The 26,084-nt window shown below is 44.3% G+C and overlaps 1 protein-coding gene across 1 annotated transcript; it reads left to right on the top strand.

Annotated features, from left to right (window-relative positions):
- Nucleotides 1-1,355: 1,355 nt before the first annotated feature.
- Nucleotides 1,356-20,113, top strand: MRPS31 (mitochondrial ribosomal protein S31). Its single transcript, XM_056856681.1, has 7 exons — nucleotides 1,356-1,449; nucleotides 4,619-4,918; nucleotides 7,288-7,443; nucleotides 13,054-13,197; nucleotides 13,770-13,843; nucleotides 16,185-16,328; nucleotides 19,852-20,113. The coding sequence occupies exons 1-7, from the start codon at nucleotides 1,367-1,369 to the stop codon at nucleotides 20,109-20,111; spliced, it is 1,161 nt and encodes a 386-aa protein (XP_056712659.1). The 5' UTR covers nucleotides 1,356-1,366; the 3' UTR covers nucleotides 20,112-20,113.
- Nucleotides 20,114-26,084: the final 5,971 nt, after the last annotated feature.

Genomic DNA, 26,084 nt, shown 5'->3' with positions numbered 1-26,084 from the left:
CCGTATGTCCATCCACAGCATGCCACCCAAAAAGGTCATTTGACCCATCATGTATCATAGTGCCCAATACAGCAGAACAGGCAACCCCCCACCCAAAAAATATTAATGACAAAATTAGATCAACACAACTTCATGCTTTATGGCTAGAGTTGCCAGGTCCGTCTTAGCCACCCGTGGGAGGTTTTGGGGGCGGAGCCTGAGGAGGGCGGGGTTTGAGGAGGAGAGGCACTTCAATGCCATAGAGTCCAATTGCCAAAGCAGCCATTTTCTCCAGGGGAACTTATCTCTATCGGCTGGAGATCAGTTGTAATAGCAGGAGATCTCCAGCCACTACCTGAAGGTTAAGCAACCAAAATTAACACCCCTGTACTATTACCACAGGTTAGGAAGTAAGCACAGGAACGGCTGAAATAAATGAAGGTAGCTCTATGATAAACAAGATATATTAAAGTGCATAAGGTGACTAATAGACAAAAACAACAATAATATATGTACAACTATATTTAAATAGTCCCGTAGGTAGACATATTCAAAAGTTCAAAGTAAGTAGAACTGGAAAGAAGTCTTCATAGATGAGTGATGAGGGAGACGATCGTTTCTTTTCTTCTTCAGCCCTGTTTTCTACATATAAAATATACATACATATACATACACACACACACACACACACACACACACATCTACATATATATAATATATTATACACACACACACATATATATACACACACATCTACATATATATAATATATTATACACACACACAATCTACATATATGTAATATATTATACACACACACACACACAATATATATATATATATATATATATATATATATATATATATATATATATATATATATATATATATATATATAGCAATGATGACAATTTAAAATCATATAGTATATAAATATAACTTCACATGTTACTTTCAAATTGGAGTAATTTCATATGCAAATTTCCATGTCAATTTTTTTTTAATATTCTTGAAATCTCCCATAGGGATGAAAGACGCAACTTACGTTTGCTGACAAATATTAGGTTCCAGTCCAGGATACATCAAACTAGAGATTTTAAAATGGGCGGTGGTCCCTCCCCTCGTCCTAACGTCTGCTTTCCGGTGTGCCCAAGGTCCACTCGGAGGTCTGCAAGTGAACATGAAATCACCTCTCCCCGGCTTGCAAAAACCCCTCTTCCCGTGCTGAGGAGGGCTTCCTAGCGACGGAACCGAACGTTCGGGTTTAATGTGCCCCGCCCGGACGGGTTAGAGCGACGGAGCCTGAGAGCGGAAGTGCCTCGTGGGGGGCCGATTACAGAGGCGCGCAGGCTGGTCGCGGCTTCGTTCTGCGTTGCTCGGGGAGACCATGTGGCGGAGGGGCGTTTGCGGGGCCGGGAGCTTCCGCGCTTGTCTCCGTGCCCGAGGGAATGGCGTCGTGGCCCAGGACAGGTACTGGGCGGGGGGCAGCAACCCCATGCTCAACTCAGCGGGGTGGGCGAACCAGAGAAGAGGGTTGGTGGCAAGCTGGGAGGCATCATTCTCTGTGTGTGTGTGTGTGTTAAGTGCCGTCAAGTCGCTTCCGACTCCTGGCGACCCTACGAATGAAAGTCCTCCAAAATGTCCTATCTTTGACAGCCTTGCTCAGATCTTGCAAATGGAAGGCCGTGGCTTCCTTGATGGAGTCCATCCACCTCTTGTTGGGTCTTCCTCTTTCCCTGCTGCCCTCAGCTTTTCCTAGCATGGCTGTCTTTTCCAGTGACTTGTCACTGGCATCATTCTAGGGCAGGGTAAATGTCACCGCGAGCAAGTCGCTAAATTCCCCCCCCCATTCCTCCTCATAGGTAGGGTGTAGGTAAGGTTGCCAAACTCCAGGTGATGGGTGGAAATCTCCTGCTCTTACAACTGATCTCCAGCTGATAGAGATCAGTTACTCTGGAGAAAATGGCCACTTTGGCAATTGGACTCTATAGCAATGAAGTCGCTCCCCTCCCTAAACCCCACCCTCCTCTGGCTCCGCTCCAAAATTTTCAGGTATTTCCTAACCCGGAGCTGGCAACCCTAGGTGTAGGACTGCTGCTTAGTATCTATGGCTTTCAAGGGCAGCCAGACTGCATGTCGTAGCTGATGTGAAAGACTTCTGCCAGAGACCCTGGACCCCGACTGACCAGCTGCCAGTAAGTGTAGGCGATACTGACCTTGATAGGCTGGTGGCCTGACTTGGTATAAGGCAGCTTCATGAAGGTATTGGGGAATGGTAGAGCATCTGCTTTGCATGCAGAAGGGCCCAGGTTCAGTCCCTGGCATCTCTGATTAAAAGCTTCAGGTAGGAGGTGATGCAAAAGACTTTCTTTATAAGATGCCTGGCAAGCCACTGCCTGTCACAATAAACAACACTGCCCTTGACAGACCAATAGGATGACTTGGTGTAACACACTTTCATACTTTGGAGGTTGTTGAGGAGGTGTGTACATTGTGTCTCTCCTGCATTATTCCCTGGGGGAGGAAGAGTGCTTTTTAAAAAAACAGGTGTTAACTGTGGTTGGACTAGTCTACAGCTACCCTAGCAGGACATTTTGGGTCTGATTTACCCATGCAAGACAATGAGTTAGTAAATAGACTGGACTGCGCCTTGTTTTGGAATGGTACTTTTTGGTTAATAACTCACATGAACACATGAAGCTGCCTTATACTGAATCAGACATTGGTCCATCAAAGTGAGCATTGTCTGCTCAGACTGACAGCAGCATTCTAGTTCTTTCTCATCACCTTACTTCTACCTGGTCCTTTTAACTGGAGATCTTGGGGGTTGAACCTGCCAAGCAGATACTCTACTTCTGAGCCATGGCACTGCAATCAAATGGAAGTGGTGCATGTATACACACAAATTTGCCTTCTATTGAGTCAACCCATTGGTCTGTCAAGGTCTATATTGTTTACTCTGACTGACAATGGCTCTCCAGGGTCTCCAACAGGTTTCTTTCAGACTACTTGCTACTTGTCCCTTTTAACTGGAAATGCTGGGGATTAAAACTGGAACCTTCTGCATGCAAAGTAGTTGCTCTACTTCTGAGCCATGATTCCACACATATAATCTTTCTCCCCTGAGGTGTGAGTTTTTAATGGAAAAAAGGATTTGGGGTTGGAACATATCACCTGTGGCCTGTAGTGGTGTAGTCTGTTCTACCACTTCATTCTTCTGTAAGTGTAAACCAGCCCTAGCATAAGAGACCCCCCCACACACACATGGTTCTTGCTAGGGAATGTTCCGTGCAACAGGCTTTTGGGGTAACAGAGGAATAGGCATGTGTGAGAGAGAATTAATGAGTGGATTAAATATCTCCTGCAACTTCAACTAGCCCAAATGCCAGAATCAATGTGTATTCACAAGCTGCAAGATTATAATTGCACCATTTATGTACTTAACCTCACACTGCCTGATTGTGGGAGCAATGCTAAGCAGGTCTACTTAGAAGTAAGTCTCATTTCATTGACTGGGACTTACTCCCAGGAAAGTATTCTTAGGATTGCAGCCTGTAACTCTCTTTACTTCCCTCCCCCTCTTTAGTAAATCCAACAAGTTATTGGTAGGGCTGATAACAGTAAGAAGCGTTCTTATTCATTTATTTAAATATTTATGCCCTGCCTTTCTACCCAGTAGAGAATCAAAGCAGCTTACAACATTGCTCTCCCATTTTCCATTTAATCATCAGAACTACCCTGTGAAGAAGAAGATGGTTGATGGAAAGTGATTATCCCTAGGTCACCCGGTGAGTTTAATGGTAGAGTAGGGATTTGAACCTGAGTATCCCCAATTCTAGGCTGATGCTCTACTCCATGCTAGCTCATTTTGTATTTATAGCCATTGGTTCAACAACTATAGTACTATTAGGTTAGATTGTATATTAATACTTGTCTGTATATAATGCTCAAATTGCTTTTTCTATGTATCTGCTCTTGTTAAATACTGGGTAGAAGGAAGATTTAATACCTCTTAGGGAATTTTTGCATTGAAACTATGGCAAAAACTAAAATGTAGAGGTCTGTAACAGTGAACGTACCATAATTCACATTGCTGCTGGGGGTTTTCTTAGTTTTAAGTCTGTTAGTTGCAGCTTAAAGAATAAAGGATACTGTGAAGATCTAGTACCTGGTAGAGTTTGTTAGAGCTGTGCCATTTCTGGAATAAGCCATACCCAGTATATTATGAGATCACTTTGTCATGTAATGAAATACTAGGTACCACTTTCAATAAAAAATTCTCCTTTTAAAAGAAGGCATTGATCTCTTCAGATCATGGAAGCTAAGCAGGGTTGGCCCTGGTTAGTATTTGGATGGGAGATCACCAAGGAAGTCCAGGGTCATGACTCAGAGGCAAGCAATGGTAAACCACATCTGAATGTCTCTTACATTGAAAACTTGATGGAGTCACCATAAGTTAGCTACAACTTGAAAGCACTTTCCATCACCATGTAAAACAAGAAATAATTGTGATCTTTGTTGCACACTTGACATAGCAACAGTTTCATTTTTGTGATGGCAAAGCATTTGTGAAACTGCATTGTTAAATACAAGTACATGCTGAAGATGTAGACCTAAAAATGCCTATATCTCTTTCCAGTAAGCCACACAAGAGTTTTGGCACCTCTGCTGTCTTCTGGACCACGAAAGATGAACAGCTTTCTCCACTCAACAATGCTGACAAAAAGACTGATGATAAGAGTAAGGGGGCAGCAAAGCAAGCAACTGCAAAGAAGAACTTGCTGAACGTCCTTAGTGAAATGAAAGTAGAAATAAGTTCCAAGAAGACGTTTCAGAGGTTAAAAGCCCAGAAAACAAAGGACCAAACAGAGGACTTGCCAGAACGCATGGAGAGCGCAAGCAGCATGTTCCAGAAAGCTGCAGAAGTCAAAGCTAAGAGGTGAAAGTTCTACGTGCACATTTCATACTCTTTGTGGGGCAGATTACAGGCAGTACGGATAGCAGAAGGAACCTCCATTCACCTGGAAGTGTAGTGGAGAATGTCATTAATTCCCAGAGTAAATGGAGTGTTTGATAACAGAACAGGAATGAGGAGCTTGCAGGGCTCTCCCATCAGAGGGGATGAAGGTTGTCCTGCTTGACAGTTTGACAACCTAAGCTGCATCCGCATGGTTATGATTCTCTGTGTAGCTCTGATTGCCACTGTGAGCGGAGGGGCATTCGCAGTGGCAGTGGAGCATCCATGCAGTAGCTTTCCCAAGCTTTCTTAGCCTCATCTGCCTGTGGCTGTCCTTCCCCTCCATACCACTGGAGGGCTCTTTTTAAAAATTTTTTGCAGTAGTTATACCACTATAGGAGGGAAGACAGCCTGGTGTAGCCCGAGCTTGTCAGAACTTGGAAGCTAAGCAGGGTCAGTACTTGAAAAGGAGACTTCCAAGGAAGGCACTGTAGAGGAAGGCAATGGCAAACCACCTCTGCTTCTCACTTGCCTTGAAAGCCCCTTCCTGGGGTCACCGTAAGTCAGCTGTGACCTGACGGCACTTTACACACACACACACTTAGACCACTATAGTGCAATAATGTCATAATAATCTGTTGTTTTGATTACCAGCTCCTCTGGGTTCCCACCTTTCATTAAAAAGTGTGTTAGGGGGAGAATATGTAGCCCTTTTCGTTGCGGAGAAATAAGGAGTGCACCTTGGATTTATATTTACTTTTGCTGCACTGTTGTCTAGTGCCAAGTGTGAAACTGCTCCTCCAGGATGGTGTAGTGGTTAAGAGCAGTGGTTTGGAGCAGTGGACTCTGATCTGGAAACCCGGGTTTGATTCACCACTCCTCCACATGAGCGGCGGACTCTAAACTGGTGTACTGGATTTGTTTCCCCACTCCTACACTTGAAGCCAGATGGGTGACCTTGGGCAAGTTACAACTCTGTTAGAGCTCTCTCAGCCTCACCTACCTCACAGGGTGTCTATTGTGTGAAGGGGAAGGGAAGGTGATTGTAAGCCGGTTTGAGTCTCCCTTAAGTGGTAGAGAAAGTCGGCATCTAAAAACTAACTCCTCTTCTTCCTCAGCATTCTAAGCATATCTGCTCATGGGAGGACACCCTTAGTCCAAGTTGTTGAAATAAAAAGGGGTTTCTCCCCCCCTTAAGGATATAAGAAGAGCCTGCTGGATCAGACCAGTGGTCCATTTAGTCCAGGATGCTGTTTCACACAGCCACCAACCAGTGGCCCTGGAGGGCCAAACAAACAGGTCACAGAGGCCAATACATTCCCCTGATGCTGCCTCCCAGCAACATGTGTTAAGAAAGGTGCTCCAACCCCATAATTATCTTGGTTTCCCCTCCTTTGTACTTTTTCCAGCTCTGCAATATCCTTTTTGAGATCCGGTGAGCAGAACTGCACACAGTATTCTAAATGAAGCCACACCTTAGCTTTACTTTTTTTTTTGCCATCAAGTCACAGCTGATGTATGGCAACCCCGTAAGGTTTTCAAGGCAAGAGATGTTTGGAAGTGGTTTGGCATTGCTTGCTTCTGCGTGAGCTGAGAGAGTTGTGAGAGAGAACTGTGCCTGGCCCAAACTCACCCAGCAGGCTTCATGTGGAAGAGAGGGGAATCGAACCTGGTTCTCCACATTAGAGTCTGCCGCTCTTAACCACTACACCACACTGGCTGTCCTTAGCTTTATACAAGGGCATTAAAACTGTCTATTGTATTTTCAATCCCAATAATTCCAAGCTTGGAGTTTGCCTTTTTTCCCCCCACTATCGCACGCTGGGTTGTCATTTTCATTGAGCTTTCTACTACAACCCTGAGATCTTTCAGTCGCAGTCTTAGCCAGGTCATGCACTAAGGATGAAAGACAGCAGGGCTGGAGCCAGAGTAAGATGGAAATTTCCACCAATTCCCACTTCCTGCTGCAGATCCACCTTCCTGTCATTGCATAGGGTCCCCTGTCCCCCAGGAGCAGCATTTCGTGGAGATCAGTGGCGGGGGGAGGCAAGAAAGTTCAGCACCAACCAGCTGTCTGGTATTTCAGTGGGAAATTCCAAACTTTGGTTCCGTGGCAGTGAAGGCTGAACATGCGCTTTCATTTTAAAATGAAACTAAGGTTCAGGAGGACACAATTTCTGTTACGCACAAAACGAGTATGCGTGGAATGTGATGCCAGTGATTTTCTCTTCTGATGTCAAGTCACCGCTGCAGCTTTTCTCCCTGGTGATTTTCCTATGACTACTAAAACTTGGGAATTGCGGACAGAAAGGGATGGGGCCGGTGTTGCTCACGTTTGTTTCTTCCAGCAGCAAGCCGCTCAGTCTGGAGCTCGTCGCCGCCGCCTCTGCCGTCGCTTCTTCTCTGCCACTGGACAAAAAAAGGACCGTTTCAGAATTGCTTCAGCTGCTGAAAAAGCACAAGGACATCACTGAGGCACGCAAAAGAGGAGAAACTGCTGACATAAGGTTTGCAAGCGGGATCCTGTTCCCACGGTGGTTTTTGCTACGTCGCTGCAGTTGAAGTCCAGCGCACAAGCAAGTGCTGGCATCCACCTGGTTCTGTTTTACTTTGATTTTTAAACTTATGCCCTCCTTTAGAACCAGATAATAGAACATTGTGATTTTATTGTAATGGGTTTAAATGCAGTAAAACGTCTGATTTATACCTTATGCCTCTTTTTATCTTCACATAATTTCCCAGAGAAGCAGTATTTGAACAGTAACTGCAGAGTAGCTTTGACAGAGACCTGAGGATAGTGCCCACACCTTTCTTGAGGAGAAGCTTTCCAAAGGAGCAGCAGTCTAATGCCTTGCTTCTTTAGTCTTTCTTGGGCCTTGGTTTGCAGAGGACGAGATCTGTCCTTCAGCATCTGAGGAGGAAGAAGACCCCAGCAGTATGCTGGAAGGGTGAAGTGAACCTCCTTTGGGGAATTCCTTTGCTGCTTACAGAGATTCGTCAATAGCAACACAGAATTAAGGACAGGAATCTGGAAGGGCGAGGTAGACCTCCTTTGGGGAATTCCTTCGCTGTTTACAGAGATTCATCAATAGCAGTGTGGAGTTAAAGATAGGAATCTGGCAATCAGCCCTTGCCTACTTCTGTGCAGCTAATGATGAGTGTTGCACTATTGGCTTTTCTCAGCCTGCTACTTTCAACTAGCTTTAATCCACTTAGAACAAGAGTATATAAATACATGTTCAGCAAAAAATATTGGGGTATATTTGCAGTAATGCACATTAGGAGGTTTATTTGAAAGAAGAAGAAGAGTTGGTTTTTATATGCCGACTTTCTCTACCACTTAAGGAAGAATCAAACCGGCTTGCAATCACCTTCCCCTCCCCACAACAGACACCCTGTGAGGTAGGTGAGGCTGAGAAAGTGTGACTAGCCCAAGTGTGATTAGCTTCTGTAGTGCTTCAGCTTACCTATCAAAACGTGATGCGGGAGCCTGTCAAAAGCTTTACTGAAATCAAGGTAAACAACATAATTGGCATTCCCACAATCCAGTAAGCTTTGTCAGTCGATCAAAGAAGGTAACGAGGTTGGTCTGGCAGGACCTGTTAGGAACAAATCCGTGCTGGCTTCCCCGGGTCACCAAGTTCTCTTTCAGATGCTCGCAGATTGATCCCTTTAAAACCTGATCCAATATCTTCCCCGGGCCAGAGGTCGGACTGACAGGCCTGTAGTGTCCTGGGTCATCTCACTTTCCTTTACTGAAACTGGGATAACATTCCCCTTCCTCCAGTCTTGTGGCGCATCTCCCGTCCTCCAAGAGGTCTAAAAGGTGATGGACAGTGGCTCTGCAAGTTTTATAGAGAGTTCTTTGAGCACTCTTGGGTGCATAGTGTCTGGCCCGGGGGATTTATACATCTATATATGAAGAAAAACAGGGTGTTTTTTGGGTTGTTTGTTTTTTTAAATGGCAGGGCGAGGACTGCCCTGCTCTGGGAGTCTAAGACCAGATTGAAGCATGTTGTAGGACAGGTAGGAAAAACTTGTGTCCTGGCCCGGGGTACGGGATCGCTGCTAGGCGATTGTTTCATAAGCAGACAAAAGTGAGCCAGTTCAACTGAGATGCCAGGTGTGCACGCAGCACATCGTGGCTAAGGCATGTATTGCAAATGTACATAACCTTTCAGCTCTGTTCTCAAGTCAAACATTCTGTCCAAAGGTCCCTAACAGGTTCTAACAGTTAGAGCGGTTCCTCAGTGGAACAGGCTTCCTCGGAAGGTGGTAAGCTCTCCTTCCCTGGAGGATTTTAAGAAGAGGCCAGATGGCCATCTGTCAGCAATGCTGATTCTATGACCTTAGACAGATCATGAGAGGAGGGCATCTTAGCCATCTTCTGGGCATGGAGCTGGGCGGGGGGAGGTAGTTTGGAATTTCCTGCATTGTGCAGGGGGTTGGACTAGATGACCCTGGTGGTCACTTCCAACTCTATGATTCTATTCTGTTCTGTTCTATGAGCCAGCCTTTCTTCTCTTCACTGTTTTGGGGAATGTGTTCTATAATTTCCCCATGTCTTAATATTTTAAATTGTTTGTTTCCCCCTTTTCCCTCCCATGTTTTACATTTGCTATTGGCCAGTATGAAGCAATTTGTTCTCGTGCTATCAAAAAGCTGTCTTGCTACCAAATGGCTTGCGCCTATTTACCGTTTTTAAAGCCTGTGGGATATTTAGCTACTCTAAGCTTTCTTTTTCAAACTTAAACTGATCAAAGTCAGGCTGTCCATTTTTGCGGTCATCTCCAGCCACATCTGGTATGTACTATAATTTTAATTCATTCTTACTGAGCATGGGAAATTAGAACCAGGTGCAGCATTACAAAACATTGTCTCGTAAACATTTTGTAAAAGGAATTAATATTTTAATGACCTTGCTAGGAATCGCTCACTAGATTTCTCCATCCACTGCATTTACCTTCCTTAGTGCCACATCATTGGCTCACACACCTCCTTGGGATCAACCAATAGACCAAGATTTTTTTTCGTCCACCTGATTCCTGATAAGGAAGAGGTTGGTACCCTCATTCCTCATTACTGCAGTTTGTCATTCCACCTCTGCTAGTCCATTTTGATATCCAATTTGCCTTTCAGACACTACTTTATGTTAGTGTTAGAGGGCAATGCTAAATTGCTATGGTCTGCGTATTTCATCAGACTATCTGATCCTTTCTTCCAAAGGTCACTAGTAACATAAAAAATAAAAGCAGTCCCAGAGAATGCCTCTGGTTATTCTTCTCCAGCTGAAGAAGAGAAGAAGAGTTGGTTTTTTTATGCCGACTTTCTCTACCACTTAAGGAAGACTCAAACTGGCTTACAATAACCTTCCCTTCCCCTCCCCACAACAGACACCCTGTGAGGTAGGTGGGGCTGAGTGAGTTCAGAGAGAATTGTGACTGGCCCAGGGTCACCCAGCTGGCTTCATGTGGAGGAGCGGGGAATCAAACCCAGTTCACCAGAGTAGCATCCGCCACTCCAAACCACTGCTCTTAACCACTACACCACGCTGGCTCTCTGAAATGTTTACCTGTGAACAATCCCTTTTGTCCTCTTCGTTTAATCGCTTTATTTATTTAGACGATTCTTTTCTCCCCAGTGAAGACCCAAATGGTCTCAGAACAACATCCTTTCCTTCTCTAATTTATCCCCACAACAATAACCCCATGAGGTAGGTCAGGCCAAGAGTATGTGACTGGCCCAAGGCCCACCCGGTGAACTTCCATGGCAGAGGGAGAATTTGAACCTGAGTCTTCCAGATTGTAGTCTGATACTGTGACCACTACCCCACACTGGCTCTTCATCAAACGGAACAATCATTGTGTTCGTACCCATCTTTCCCCTTTGAACGAGGCGCATCATCTCTGTTATGACATACTCTTATTAAAAATGCAAAATGCGAAAGAGATTATCTCTTACATAGCCCTTTAAAAAAAAAACACATTCTTAAATAATATGAATAAACAAATGACTGTTGTTTGATATGTTCTTGCATTCAAAAATAGTCAAGTGGCTTGATGCCAGTAAATCATGTTTTAGGGTTGTTGTTTTTTAATGCTTGCAGTCATAGCATAAGGCCTGTGGATGTCACTGCTCTACCAAATCTTCACCCATCAGCTTGTTTTGCAGACACAGGGCTGAATATCAACGGGAATAACAACAGTACAGGGATTTTTTTTTCCAGGGGTGGAATGAGGTGTCTCTTAGTGGAAATTGTGGCATCACCGTACACATTTTTTTTTAAAGGATTGAGCTTCGTTACAAATCAGACAAAACTCAGAGTTGCACTGTGTCCTGAATGTCTTTTGAGTTAAACACAGTTATTAATATTCCGAGAAATGTGTAGTTCGTAGATGCTTGTTTGGCATAGCTTAACAGCAGGATGAGAGCCAGCGTGGTGTAGTGGCTAAGAGCGGTGAACGCTGATCTGGAGAACTGGGTTCGATTCCCTCTCTCCTCCACATGAACCCTGCTGGGTGACCTTGGGCCAGTCACAGTTCTCTCAGAACTCTCTCAGCCCATGGAGAGGTAGATAGTGGCAAACCACCTCTGAATATCTCTCGCCTTGAAAACCCCAAGGAAATATTATTTTCTTTTTATTTTTTTATTTTTTTTATTATATAACAGAGAAATACAAGGAAAACGGGAAGGGAAAAATAAACATATCTAACATTCTATTAACATGCCAAAAATTTGTTGCACACCACGGGGGTCTGCTCTAGCAGGATAGTGGAGGGGTTTGAGATGACAGGGCCTGCCTCTAAGTCTCTGCCAAGTAGAGTTCCATAGTTGCAGAATTTCTTTCTCTGCCCCTCCTCATTTAGGGTTTTTCTTAACTATTTGCTGTTTTAATCATATCATCATCATATCTACAATGAACCCACTTCAATTTCTTAATAGTGTGTCTTATTATTTAGTGTCATGCAAGTTATCTTTTAGTGTTAATATATTCATAGAAGAGAAAACCCCAAGGAAATATTATTTTCACTGTTCAAAACCAGAACTTTCATTGTATTTTTCATTTTTTCCCTAGGAGTGTAGGGTGATGGGGGAGGGGGGAGTTGTCACAGGGCGGTCTGACCTCCTTGTCTTGGTCAGGGCTAGGTGTGTGCTTAGTGTCAGATATTCAACTGGACTAATTGCAAGCACGCCCTGACCTGGATGGCCCAGGCTAGCCTGATCTCGTCAGATCTCAGAAGTTAAGCTGGGTCAGCCCTGGTTAGTATTTGGATGGGAGACCACCAAGGAAGTCCAGGGTTGCTGTGCAGAGGAAGGCACTGGCAAACCACCTCTGTTAGTCTCTTGCCATGAAAACCTCAAAAGGGGTCGCCATAAGTTGGCTGCGACTTGAAGGCACTTTACACACACACACAATTGCAAGCAGACCCAGCTGTTTAAGTACTGTCTGGTTTCTCGTTTCCTGGCCTGCCTACTTGACAGGGTTTTTGATAATCCCTTGTGGATCAGTGTAGTTTCAAGGCTTCTGCTTTTACCAGCTGGATTACTGTTGGCTGAATTCTGTGTTAAGAAGCACATTGCTCCTTGCCCATTGGAGATCTCGGAGTGAGAAGGTTGTCAAATGCTTTATGTTCCTCCTTCCATATAAAAGGAGCCCCGTGGCGCAGAGTGGTAAGTGGCAGTACTGCAAGCTCTGCTCACGACCTGAGTTCGATCCCAACAGAAGTTGGTTTCAGGTAGGCGGCTCAAGGTTGACTCAGCCTTCCATCCTTCCGAGGTCGGTAAAACGAGTACCCAGCTTGCTGGGGGTAAAGGGAACATGAGTGGGGAAGGCACTGGCGAACTACCCCGTAAACAAAGTCTGCCTAGTAAACGTCGGGATGTGACATCACCCCATGGGTCAAGAATGACCAGGTGCTTGCACAGGGGACCTTTACCTTTTACTGCCATATAAAAACAAATTCTTCTTCCTCTTCTCTTTATCTGCAGTTTCCTGCCTCTAGGGGTTTTTTAACACATAATTTTCATTTGTACAAGAGTATCAAAAGATAGTTAATATGGTATGTACTAAGATTGCTGCTTAAATAGATGTGGATATTCTTGATTTCCCCCCCCAGCAACATTGTTACAAACATGAGGATTGGAAAAAACCCTCCTACTCGGGATGCCTTCCGGCCATCCAATCAGATTCAGTTCGACGAGGATGGACGAGGCTATATGATTGAGAGAGGGGTTTCTCGTGAACTTACAGGGATGAAAAGGTACATCTCCCCCTGTTCCTCTGCATGACTTTTTTTGCCATTGGAAAGGGATGTCACAGTGATAGCCAAATGCCAGTGGACAAGTACAGTACCTTTTGCTTAATAAAGATTGTGCTGGAGAGGGTGTGTGATTTCCAGGGAACTTATTCTCAGCGCTTCCATCACTCTAGTTTCTGCACTCTGCTAGGAGGGGGCAACGTATTGATGTATTAATAATTTTATAAAATAGCTTGTAAATAATTTGCTCATTTTTCATTAATGTAGCCAGTTGTTTATCTTCTTATCATGAAAGTCAGTTTTCAGAATCCAATCTGCATTCATGTTCAGCATGACTTGAGCGGGCTGCAAGAAAACAGAATTTAAAAGGGGAAAAGACTCTTGCCATTTATATTTATTTTGTACGTGTAGATGTCATCTTTACAGGCCCTTAAAGCAGCGAACAGGTGAAAGATATGAAATTCCAGATCGTGGATATATAGCATCTTAAATAGATCTTCTTTGCAGGACGTTTTAATACTGTATTTCTAAATGTTGCAAAATTTCTCTCTCCCCCCTTCTTTTTTTAAACCTAGGAGAGGACTGTTTTCAGCAAAAAGGCTTAATATTTTCCCTGTTCCTCCTGCAACAGAGGGGGCTCTTGAAACAGGTTAGTAGACAAGCAGTAACGGCCAGCCAAGCAGATTGTCCGGTGTAATAAAATCCACCCACTGTCCTGTGTGACTGTTGCCTGTGAGCTGGAGATGGAGCAGATAAGTCAGTTTCTGGATGGGAAAAATCAGCCTGAACAGAGGACTGGACAAATTCGTGTGGGAATGTTTGCCTGTCTACGTATTGCCAAACCTTTATTCCTGTGAAGGCCGCATAAGGTTTTTTTTTGTATAGTAAACTAGAGAGCTGTGAATTTTGATAATATCATTTGCTCACAGTTAACACAAGTTGACAGAATCTGCATCGGATTCCGCAGTTGTTTGGAACACACCAGCCACACATATGACAAAGAGATATTTGTCTACTAGGCACATCTTCTGTTACCCAGATGGATTTGAGTGCCATGGCACCGGTCCTTGGCTCATAACATAAGAAAGGCCATGCTGGATCAGACCCAGGCCCATCAAGTCCATCAGTCTGTTCACACAGTGGCCAACCAGGTGCCTCTAGGAAGCCCCGCAAACAAGACGACTGCAGCAGCATCCTGCCTGTGTTCCACAGCACCTAATAAAATAGGCCTGCTCCTCTGATGCTGGAGAGAATAGGTATGCACCATGACTAGTATTCATTTTTACTAGAAGCCATGAATACCCCTCTCCTCCATGAACATGTCCACTCCCCTCTCAAAGCCTTCCAAGTTGGCAGCCGTCATCACATCCTGAGGCAGGGAGTTCCACAATTTATGCGTTGTGTGAAGAAATACTTCACACTGCCAAATGTGAAGACACACTGCCAAGAGCACTGCCAAGAGTTCGGCCTCCATTTTCTGGAGTCAGCCTTTCAGGATCACCACTCTTGATGGTCTCAGTCAGGTTGTCCCATTTCAGCTGAGATCCAGCCCTTCCTTTCCCCCTACACTAGTACTACTTCTTCCAACCCTGAATACATTCCAGAGAGGCAGCCGTCGCGCTGGGGGAATTGTACTGCTTCCCGTTTGAACTGAGGAGCAATTTTTGGATTCTGAGTTTCAAGTAGTATAGAGTCGTGTCTTTGCGGTGTGTGTTCCAGAGGGTTTCCTTGCAGGCCTCTCCTCTACATCTCTTAGACTTTGGGGAGGGGGAATCATCTGTAGCTATTCAAATGTTGCTTACACTGGTATATATTTCAAACATTTTCACCACACCATCACAGCCAAATAGTTTTGGCATTTCCAGTCCACCACAGACATGTAGAACACAATTGTCCATGTCGTTTCAACTTTATTTTTTTAGAAGTGTATTCTTTTAAAGAGCCTGTTTATTTTTTTCTCCGTAGTTGTTCAGACCTTAAGTTTACGCATAAGGCCTAATAATTACTTGGTCAGCTTTTCTGTTCTGTTTAATTGTAGGGGTGGCTTTTTTAATACAAGGAAGCTCGAACCTGGAGTGTAATCCAAAGAAAGATCTGTCCTACTTGACAATGTGCTTCAGTCCTGTTGTTCCCTTGGTAGTCATCACTGACCTTTCCATTCATACCAGAAATATTGACGAGTACAACTGGGATTTCTATTAATTATCCCAGTCTTCAGGATGCAAAACGGTAGCCAAATATGGGGATCATGAAGGGGAGAAAAGTGATGCATTGAAAAAGCCATTTCCTATTTTTAACATGGTGTAGTGGTTAAGAGCGGTGGTTTGGAGCGACAGACTCTAATCTGGAGAACCGGGTTTGATTCCCCACTCCTCCACATGAGCAGTGGATGCTAATCTGGTGAACTTGATTTGTTTCCCCATTCCTACACATGAAGCAGCTGGGTGACCTTGGGCTAGTCACAACTCTCTTTGAACTCTCTCAGCCCTACCTACCTCACTGGGTGTCTGCTGTGGGGAGGGGAAGGGAAAGCGATTGTAAGCCATTTTGATTCTTCCTTAAATGGTAGAGAAAGTTGGCATATAAAAACCAACTCTTCTTCTTCCTCCTCTTTTTGAGCTGGGAGTTTGTTTTCATTATACATCTTTCAGCACACAACACATTTATTTAATTATTTACCTTATTGACACCCCACCTTTTCCCCCAGTTGGGCATCTCAAGTGACTTGCGTTGTTCTCCTTTCCTCCAGTTTATCCTCACAACAACCCTGTGAGGCAGGTAAGGTTCAGATTGTATGGCTGGCCCAAGGTCACTCAGCAAGCTTCCGTGGGAGAATGAGGACTTGAAGCTGAGTCTCCCACATCCCAGCCTGATGCTCTACTCACTGCACCACGCTGACTGTCGTTCAGAACTTTGAATTTGTTCCTGTTAATAAGAGCAATCCTGATATATTTTGTCACCGTCGGCTAACAGCAGTTTTTTGGACATAGTGACGAAACTGACCCTTTGGGATGTGGAGCTCGCCAAAGAAATTGCCGCCGTTGGTGAGCGACCCCCTCGGAATGGTTTTGAGGAGATGATCGAGTGGACGAAAGAAGGAAAGCTGTGGGAGTTTCCAATTAATAACGAAGCAGGTACATGTCCAGAAAAACATCTTTGTGGGTCCAGTTTGCCTCCTTCTCTCTCGTGTGTGTGGTACTGGGTTTTTTTGGGGGGGGAGGGGAATCTAAGATACGATGCCTGCTGATCCTGAGCACAAGCAGAGTTGCTCTAGAGCCGGGGATCCCCAGCCCTTTTGAGCCTGTGGGCACATTTGGAATTCTGACATGGCACGGTGGGTGCAGCAACAGAAATGGCTGCCGCAGGAAGTGGAGCCAGCCACAATATGGCTGCCACAGCTTAACTTCAGTAAGGCTGTGGTGGCCGTTTCTGCCAAAGCAACATTTTTAAAAAATTCACAGCCAAACAAGCCTTGCTGGTCAAAAGCCCTACCAGGCTCCACCCACTTCCTAAAAACACTTGGCAGTGCCAGAAAAAGGTGTCAGTCTAACCCCTCTATGGTTATGCAGGGCAGGATTTTTAACATACCATACCCAGACAGGACCTGTCCTTGCTCTTCTGGCTCTATTGATTCATTAGCTCATGCCCTCTTGGAATGCCGCTTTTATGAGGAACTTCGATCACGTTATATCTCTCCTCTTTTAACATATAAATCTAATGCCTCTGTGTCTGACATAATGCCTTTTTTTATTAAGTGAAAAAGATCCCAAGGCTACATAGTCAGTGGCAAGATTTATTTCAGTCCTCATATCCCTCAAACATTAGATTTAAAATCACGCTGCTCAAGATAAATGGATCAAGGAGCTTCTAAGGGATAAAGGAAATAAAAGGTGTCAGTGGGCACTATGTTGGGGACCCCTGCTCTAGGGGAAGGGAAGCTTCCAATAGGCACTATGTTGGGGACCCCTATGTTGGGCACTATGGTGCCCACAGGCACTATGTTGGGGACTCCTGCTCTAGGGGAAGGGAAGCTCCCAACCTCCTTTGTACTGAAACCTCCCCTGCCCCCAAAGTCAGGCTCCTTCGGGTCAGTGGACCGAAAGGAAGAGTGTGGGGGCCGAATTGGGAGAAGGAGAGGGAAATCAACAAAAGCCACCCTCCCCTCCTCTGACAACCATTCCCCTGGAGGAGTCGTGGCTGTTATGCTGACAAACGGCACCATAGGATCCATTGGGTGCATTGCTCTGGCAGTCTCCTGTTGCTTCGGAGACTTATTTTTTGGCTGCTCTCCTATCTTTGTTTCTTTTCTGATCACTGAACGCCCTCATTCGTCTAATACTGACGGGTGCTAATTTTAAAAGCAACAAAAAATCTCACTGATCTTTCGGGCCATTTGTTTGAAGAATGGAGTGGCTGTCTTAAGATACCCATCATCACCGGGAGTCATTCTTTACTCTTATCACCCCCCCCCCCACACACACACACACATAAGCTCGATTGTCATGTTGTGACTCAGCCAAAAAGTCCAAGAGTAACAGGCAGGGCTGAGGTTGGAGCTCTCCCTGCCAGGGCATGTCCAGGCAGACAATGTCCATCGTCTCTGAACACAGAGAAAGCAGAAAACAAGCGACTGCTGGTAACGCTCGGGCCTGCTTCTGCAGTTAGCGAGCCGTGGACTTTACTTCCTTGAGGGCCTCTGCCACTGTAGACCTTGCCACGGTTCAAGTGCCAAAGGATGAGTCATCAAGCAACATGTGTGTATGAATCAGCATATTAGTCACCAGCAGAGTCACAACTGATACAGGCGGGAGCATATGAGGTCACTGCGAAGGAAAGTTTGAGTAAGCAGGAACCAGGCAGCAGACACGATTGCATTAGCAGGGATTTGCCTTCAACAGGGGCCTGAAATCCCACGGAGCCAGAAATCCCACCCACCCCCTTTTTGTGGCTCCACGCATTCTGCACACCCTTCAGGATTCCCTAGAAGGTTTGAGCAGGTAGATGAGCATTCTGGCGCCTCTTAGATATTTTCAGCCCAAACTGTCACCAAACTGTTTTGGTGAAGGTACTGTGCAGGAAAATCTTTACGGTAGGCAGATGGACAGAATGGATGGTGGAACTGCTGTGCTTCTCAAAGGTACCAGGATTTCAAAGCCCATCTGCCTAATGGATGACAGGATCAATTTTTTTAAAAAAAACAAACAAATCTCTAGTTCTTAGAACTGGTTGGTAGGGGAGAAGACATAGCGGCCTGGATTCAGACTGGAATTTTCTGTGGGCTCAAGGACTTCTGCATACATAGTGTGATTATCCTACCTCCTGTTCCCAAAATGCCCCCACCCCCGAAATCCTGTTCCTGAAGGAGAAAGTGCCCCTAGGAACAGAATTTTGGGGGATATTTTGGGCCGCCACAGGAGTGGGAAGTGGGCAAATTGTGGCCTGCAGGCAGAAAAGTCTGGAGTTGAGAATGTTTAGTCTGGAGAAGAGGAGGCAGAAGGAGGGCATGATTGCTCTCTTGAAGTATTTGAGGGGCTGTCACTTAGAGGTGGGCAAGGAGCTGTTCCTGTTGACAGCAGACGATAGGACTTGCAATAATGGGTTTAAATTACGGGCGGAAAGGTACCGGCTGGATATTAGGGGAAATTTTTTCACAGCAAGAGTTGTTCAGTGGAATCTACTACCTAGGGAGGTGGTGCGCTCCCTCTCACTGGCAGTCTTTAAGCAGCGGCTGGACAAACACTTGTCAGGGATGCTCTAGGCTGATCCTGCATTAAGCAGGAGGTTGGACTAGATGGTCTTCCAACTCTATGATTCTAAGTCCTTGTACCTACAGAATCTAATCTGGATCCAGGACACTCAGAGGAAATTTGGAGGTGATGCTCTTACATCTTTTTTAAAAAGGAGATAATGCCACGTTTGTTCTAAGTGAATGAATTTGAATATGGACCACTTATGCTTCAAAGCCTTTTCCCATTGAATGATCTCAGCTTGGTGGACTGCTAAATCGTTGGTATTTGAATTGTACCTCGTACAATTTACCGAAGTAGGCCTAGTCAGGATCCATAATTTTAGTGAAACAAATTTATAGAAGAAATTAGCTAGATTTGAGTCCAGTAGCACCTAACAAAGGGAGCTTTGACTCTTGAAAACTTGTACCCCCAGATTTTTGTTGGTCTTCAAGGAACTGGACTCGAAACTAGCTGTTCTTACTGCAGACTAACATGGCTACCCCCTGAAATAATCTTCTAGAATAAATTGTGTGTGTCAAGTACCGTCAAGTCACACCCGACTCCTGGTGACCCCAGCAAGGGGCTTTCAAGGCAAGTGAAAAGCAGAGGTGGTTTGCCATTGCCTGCCTCTGCAGAATCTTGGAGGTCTCCCTTCCGACCCTGCTTAGCTTCCGGGATCTGATGAGATCAGGCTATACCATGCCACCTTCCCTCTCCTAGAATAAATTAGGTAATTTAAATTAAAGATGTCTTTTTCAGTTTTCAAAATACATTTATTGACATCCCCCCTCTAAAAAAAACCTGTCCCAATAGAAGGTTATCGCATATTTTGAACATACATTCCATTTGTCCTTTTCTATATTTCTTTTCTGTTCAAGAGCTGTTGGCTTTACAATAATTCAGTCATTATTGTGGTTGCCTTGGCTAGATTTTGAAGATGACGCTGAATTTCACGAACATATATTTCTGGAGAAACACTTGGCAGACTTTCCTAAGGAAGGACCAATTCGCCATTTCATGGAGCTCGTCTGCTGCGGACTTTCTAAAAATCCATTCCTGAGTGTGAAAGAAAAGGGGGAATATATTGATTGGTTCCGTAGCTACTTTAAAGAAAAGGAAGAGTTGCTTAAGGAAATTGAAGCACATGAAAAGGAAGCGCTTCTTGAAAGAGAGAAGCTAGCAGAGTGAAAACGCTTTACTGAAAAAGAAAACAATGGACTTTTGTTGGTACCTATTGGATAGTTGTACAACCCAGTCTGGAAAAAGAGATGAATACATCAAAATAGTTTTAAAAGCCTTTCACATTTGGAGAAGAAGGTGGTTTGTAATTAATCCATACTGATATTGGTAAGGTTCTGTAATTCCATTTTAGGTGAACTAAGTGAAAGTTTCTGTCATCTCCCTCCCTCTGCTTACTCTGCTGTATCATATTGTCAAATACTCCCGGTTCATTACTTAAATGCATACGTGGAGGCAAAATTACTATGAAGAAGAATAAGACAAATATTTGCCCTTACAAATTCTCATTCATGATCTGCCAAAGCTTGGGCTTCCATGACCGTTTTTCTCCCCGTGTTAGATCCAGTTTATTTTTCCTTTCAACTTTCAGTTCCGTTCATATGGAAGTGAATCATCAGAAAGGCCAAACATGTCTTCAGATCGTGAACCTGACTTTTGTGGGGGTTGGTAACATTTCTTCCATGAGGTAAAAATAGATTCCTGCGACTTCCCAGTAACATTACCTCAGAGGTAGACAAAGGGTTTTTTGGTCCCTCTGCTGGAAAAAAACAATGCCTACCTGTGAAGATGTTGGTGTCCGGCAAATAAAATGGGGGGGGGGGTTTGAGGCTTGGCCAGATATGCAAGCTAAGTCCTGGCGGCACTGCCAGCATCTCCTGGATTTGCTTTGGACTGGGCACGTCTGGGAGTCAGTAACAGGCATAAGCCATATGCCTGTTGACTTCTCCCCCACCGCCGGGCCCTGGTCGGGCTTGCCAGTGCTTCTGTTGCTTGGGCAGAGACCTGGCCTCAGACGCCAAGGAAAATGGGCTGGTGCGCCACTGTTGGCATGCCTGCCTTGTTTTGATTCAGTTTTGGCTCGTATGCCCCCGCCAAGTTAACCATGCCTGTCCAAAACGAGGCCCCAGCCAAACTCGCTGCTCCTCGGCCTGACGAAAATGAGAAAGAGAAGCTGGAAGATCTCACTCGCCAGCTTCATATAAACATGAACTGATGAGTGGGGGTAACACAGATGCTGCTACGTTGCCTGTCCCCATTTATTACCTTTCTGGGTACAGTCAGGGAGGTGGCATCTGAATTAATTCAAACAGAATCTTGTCTGTTCTGCGAAATTTGGCAGGGGTCCCAGTAATTTTCTGGTTCTGAAATAGGTGGCTTAGGAAAATCAGCACTTTCGGCCTCATAGCTGAGGGCTCCTGGCTTAGGAATGCTAGGAGAAGGGTCAGCGTATTCCACACACCCCCAAGGAAAACAGAGAAGGAGCTGTGAGTCAGTGTTAGAGCACATTCCTTGAACACACAGGGTCCCAGATTTATTCCTAAGCATTTCCACTCCCAAGGATCAGGTAGCAGGTGAGATGTTGGCAGTGGGAAATCTTAGCCATGGGGCAACCGGGGCAGCTTTGCTGTGGGGAGGGGCAACTGCCAAGCTGCCCTGTTTGGAAGCTCCACCGCAGCCCTCCTGCGTTTGGAGAGATCAGCAAGGGCCTTACAGTAGAAGAAGAATAGTTGGTTTTTATATGCCGACTTTCTCTACCACTTAAGGGAGACTCAAACCGGCTTACAATCACCTTCCCTTCCCCTCCCCACAACAGACACCCTGTGAGGTAGGTGGGGCTGAGAGAACTCTAACAGAGCTGTGACTTGCCCGAGGTTACCCAGCTGGCTTCGCGTGTAGGAGTGGGGAAACAAATCCAGTTCACCAGATTAGCCTCCACCGCTCCTGTGGAGGAGTGGGGAATCAAACCCGGTTCTCCAGATTAGAGTCCACTGCTCCAAACCACTACATCACACTGGCAGACAATTGGGTTTAGGGAGGTGGGAGGCCCCTCTTTCCTGGCTTGAGCTTGACAGACTGATGGTCTGATCACACCCTAAAGTAGTTTCATGTGTTCTCTATGGCACCTGCGTGTGCCGCTCTGTTGCTGCGCTTGATGAGAGCTGCGTTCAAGAGCTCGCACAAGGCTCAGTTGCTAATTCAGGCAAATTATGAAGGGCAGACTGTGTTTCCACATTCAGTTTCATCTGTTAAGAATCAATTTCTCAGCTTCTCTCTCATATCTCCCTTCATTAATTGCCTGAGGTGGAGAAACAGAGTGATTAATCAAAGCAATCTACCACGTTCAGGTGGTGAAATTATGGTTTCTAACATACAGCATGTAAAGATGATTCAGAACCCTGGAAACTAATGTTTCAGAACTCCAAGCTAAACAATTTCATATGCATGCGTAGACCAAACACACACACACACACACAAACAAAACAATTTTTGTGCCAAGAAAACCCACTTGAGTTCAAAATACATAAATTAGTCATTTAATGCAAATATACTTATTTGGATAAAGTTTCTCAATAGGTTTGCTTTATTGTGGATCTGGTTTAGATTTCTTTGTAGAATTGGGTGAGTGCCAGATGAGCTGCAAGAGGCAGGGCATTCCATAAGTGAGTTGCCACCACTGAAAAAGCCCTTTCTCTGGTTGCCACCTGCCTTACCTCTGAAGGCGGAGGCACAGACCAGGGCTTGTGAAGCAGATCTTAACTTGCATTTCATTATAATATGTGACATCCTAAAGAGCTGCAATGGCTGTTTACTTTGGGGGTCCAGTGTTCAACAGATTTGCCGTGTTGTAAAAGAAAAGTGATTGGTCCACACAGATGTGTAAAACCCCTTTCATTATGTTGTTATATCATGGGGTAAAGAGATTACACAGGAGAAGTCACGTCTTACACCATCTATTTTTTTTAATGGAAGATTTGATTAATGATGCTTTCAGGTAATATCATTTGGGAGCACGATGGATAAAACCATGGATTTTTTAAAAGGAACAGTATGAAGGAATTTTTAGTACAATTAGGTTACCAACCTTAAGGTGGGGCTTGGAGTTCTGGAATTACACAACTGATTTCCAAACCACAGAGATCAGTTACTCTGGAGGAAATTCTATGGTGAATCATAGGTACCATATTCCTGATGAACTCCCTTCCTTCCCCAAACTTTACCCTCCAGGAATTATCTCCAGGAATTTCCCAAGTCAGAGTTGGCAGTCCTAAATGCAATATGCGTTCATAAGTTCCTACTTTATCCTTAGATAAATACAGTAAATAATCTGGGATCAACAGGAGACTAACCTAACTGGAAACTGTGCCTTCATTGAAAACAACTAAGCTTATTGTCAAATCTATGACACTCATACATGGTGATGCAAATGAGCAAGTCAAGTTATTGAAAACAGGACAGATTTTGAATTTATGGAAGAAACATGGGAAAAAATTTACTAAGAAAATCAACGTTACCATCTCAGCTAATCTTAGAAAGGATTATTATAAAATCTATAAGTTGTATATGTTGCCTTTTAAATTGAGCAAACTAAATGGACTAGGAACACCACCTGCAAGATACTCAACAGTGAATGCGAGTGATTTACATGAAGTATGGATGTTTAAGAATATTGGGGGAAAGTGAAGGAAGTAATTTGGAATGTTTCATTAGGCTTCCTGTTTAAGTTTGTTTTGCTTGATTTACATAAAGGGTGGAGTAACAAGAAATCATCAAGGGTTATGTCATTAACTATTAAACTGGAACATAAATCAAAAGCCCCAAATGCTCATTTGAATTGAAGACTAGTTAAACAAATGTTGGATACTTTCATGTATGACTTTTTCATTTAATTAGATTTCTGCAAGAAGAGAGTGAACAGAAATAAGGGGCAGGTTTTTTTAAAAAAAGTTGATATATTCATATTTCAATTGGATGTTGCACATGAAACTACACTCTGACTCCCAGTAATAGTTTGGACTAGAAGATTTGTATAATTTTTCTTTATAGGCTTCAAATATATACATTAAAAAATCATTTAAAATGTGTATAATTAGGTGCATCGCAGCATAGCTAAGCTGCTGCTATGCCATAAAAAGCCTCATATAGTGTTCCATCAGACACAGAGCATAAGAAAAACCCATTTATTGAGTCATATCAGTATAATATATCTGCATAGCTGTGGCGGATAACTCCTACCTCCCAAAAGATCTAAAGTGATATCTTGCTATCAGCACGACACGCTGGCAAGACTGCTAGAATAGAGAGAGTACAGGAAATGCAGACTGCAGAAGGTTTTTGGCAGTACTGGGTGTTGTCTTTTATTCAGATACATGCAAACTAATGTTTTCTAAAAGGAAGAACAGCTGGTTTTTATACCCTGCTTTTCTCTACCATAAGGAGCCTCAAAGCGGCTTACAAACACACAACAGGCACCTTGTGAGGTAGGTGGGGCTGAGAGAGTTCTTGGAGAACTGTGACTAGCCCAAGGTCACTCAAGCAGGCTGCATGTGGAGGAGTGGGGAATGAAACCCGGTTCTCCAGATTAGAGTCTGCCACTGTTAACCACTACACCATGCTGTTTACTCTGGATCCAGGCCTTAATTTGGGGCAAGTCTCAATGGGGCTTAGCCTCAGAACCTGGTTTCAGTGCTAGGCAAGATCAGCCGTGGATAGGGTTGCCAGGTCCCTCTTCGCCGCCAGGAGGAGATTTTTGGGGTGGAGCCTGAGGAGGGCAGGGTTTGGGGAGGGGAGGGACTTCAATGCCATAGAGTCCGATGGCCCAAGCGGCCATTTTCTCCAGGGGAACTGATCTCTATCGGCTGGAGATCAGTTGTAATAGCAGGAGATCTCCAGCCACTACCTGGAGGTTTGGAAACTGGCACGGGAAGAAATCAGTACAATAATACAAAATGTGTATATTTCTTGAAATTTTCTTGAAACGGCCGTCCCCCACCCATCATGCTTAATGAAGATTTTGTGATCATTTATACATGTACCTGATGGACTTTTAAAAATACTTTTCTATATACTAAGAAGATTCTACTATTTATAGACTGTACTATTCATAGACTGCATCAAACACGTTTTGTATATTTTGTATATATCGTTTATTGTCACTTGTTGTAGTCCATTGTACTTGTTGAAATGTTTTGAAACACAATATACACATTTTGTATTATTGTACTGATTTCTTCCTGTGCCAGTTTCCAAACCTGACGGTATTAGCACGGAGGTGCTCTTTTCTTGTTTTACTACCTGGAGGTTGGCAACCCTCGCTGTGGACTATGTTAAGTGCCTTTCCTTTAAATAAGTTATCTGCCAACGGATAAAGAGTGAAGGGTAAGGGTCGTACCGTCCCCCCCATGTTTTATACAAAACGTGCAATCTAAATTAGCTCTGAGCAGTACTTAATAAGAAATGGGTGCAGTTCTGAATTGGTAGTAAAACTGAAGGTGAGTAGACAGCACATTTTCTTATTCAACAAAAGTGTTGTCAGATATCTTCTTGTGTATTTTTATGTGTGTTTTAGGCTCATCCTTGGAGATGATTGAGTTTCACTTCTAAAAATTGCCTGTAGAAATACAGCAGTGTCTTGCCTTTGGGCCTGCCAATAGAATCACTTTTTGATCTGTGAAGGTACTAGTAACCTGGAACCCCACATGCACAAAGGCAGTACATTAGGGCACCCAAAGAGGTAAAGGTTCTCAGTGTCTGTTTCAAGCTAAACCTCCCTAAACACGTGTGAATGTTGTTGGTGTTAACCAAAGGTCCCTCTTTGCCACCGGCGGGAGGTTTTTGGTTTAATGTCAGTTTGATCTGCAAGCATGATGATCCTTAGCTCCATGGCAGGAAAAGTTTCAACGGCTTTTTTTTTTTTTTTTGCACATCAAACCTGTATCAGACCACACTTGGAATACTGTGTACAGTTCTGGTCACCACACCTAAAAAGGGATATTACAGAGCTTGAGAAGGTGCGAAAAAGAGCAACCAAAATGGTTAGGGGGCTAGAGCAACTGTCCTACGGGGAGCGGTTAAAACGCTTAGGGCTGTTTAGCTTGGAAAGAAGGCGGCTGAGGGGAGACATGATAGAGGTCTATAAAATTA

Source organism: Euleptes europaea, chromosome 10, assembly GCF_029931775.1.
Source record: "Euleptes europaea isolate rEulEur1 chromosome 10, rEulEur1.hap1, whole genome shotgun sequence".
Taxonomy (NCBI): domain Eukaryota; kingdom Metazoa; phylum Chordata; class Lepidosauria; order Squamata; family Sphaerodactylidae; genus Euleptes; species Euleptes europaea.
Note: the sequence above shows the minus strand (reverse complement) of the source record. Positions and strands in the feature narration are given on the sequence as shown.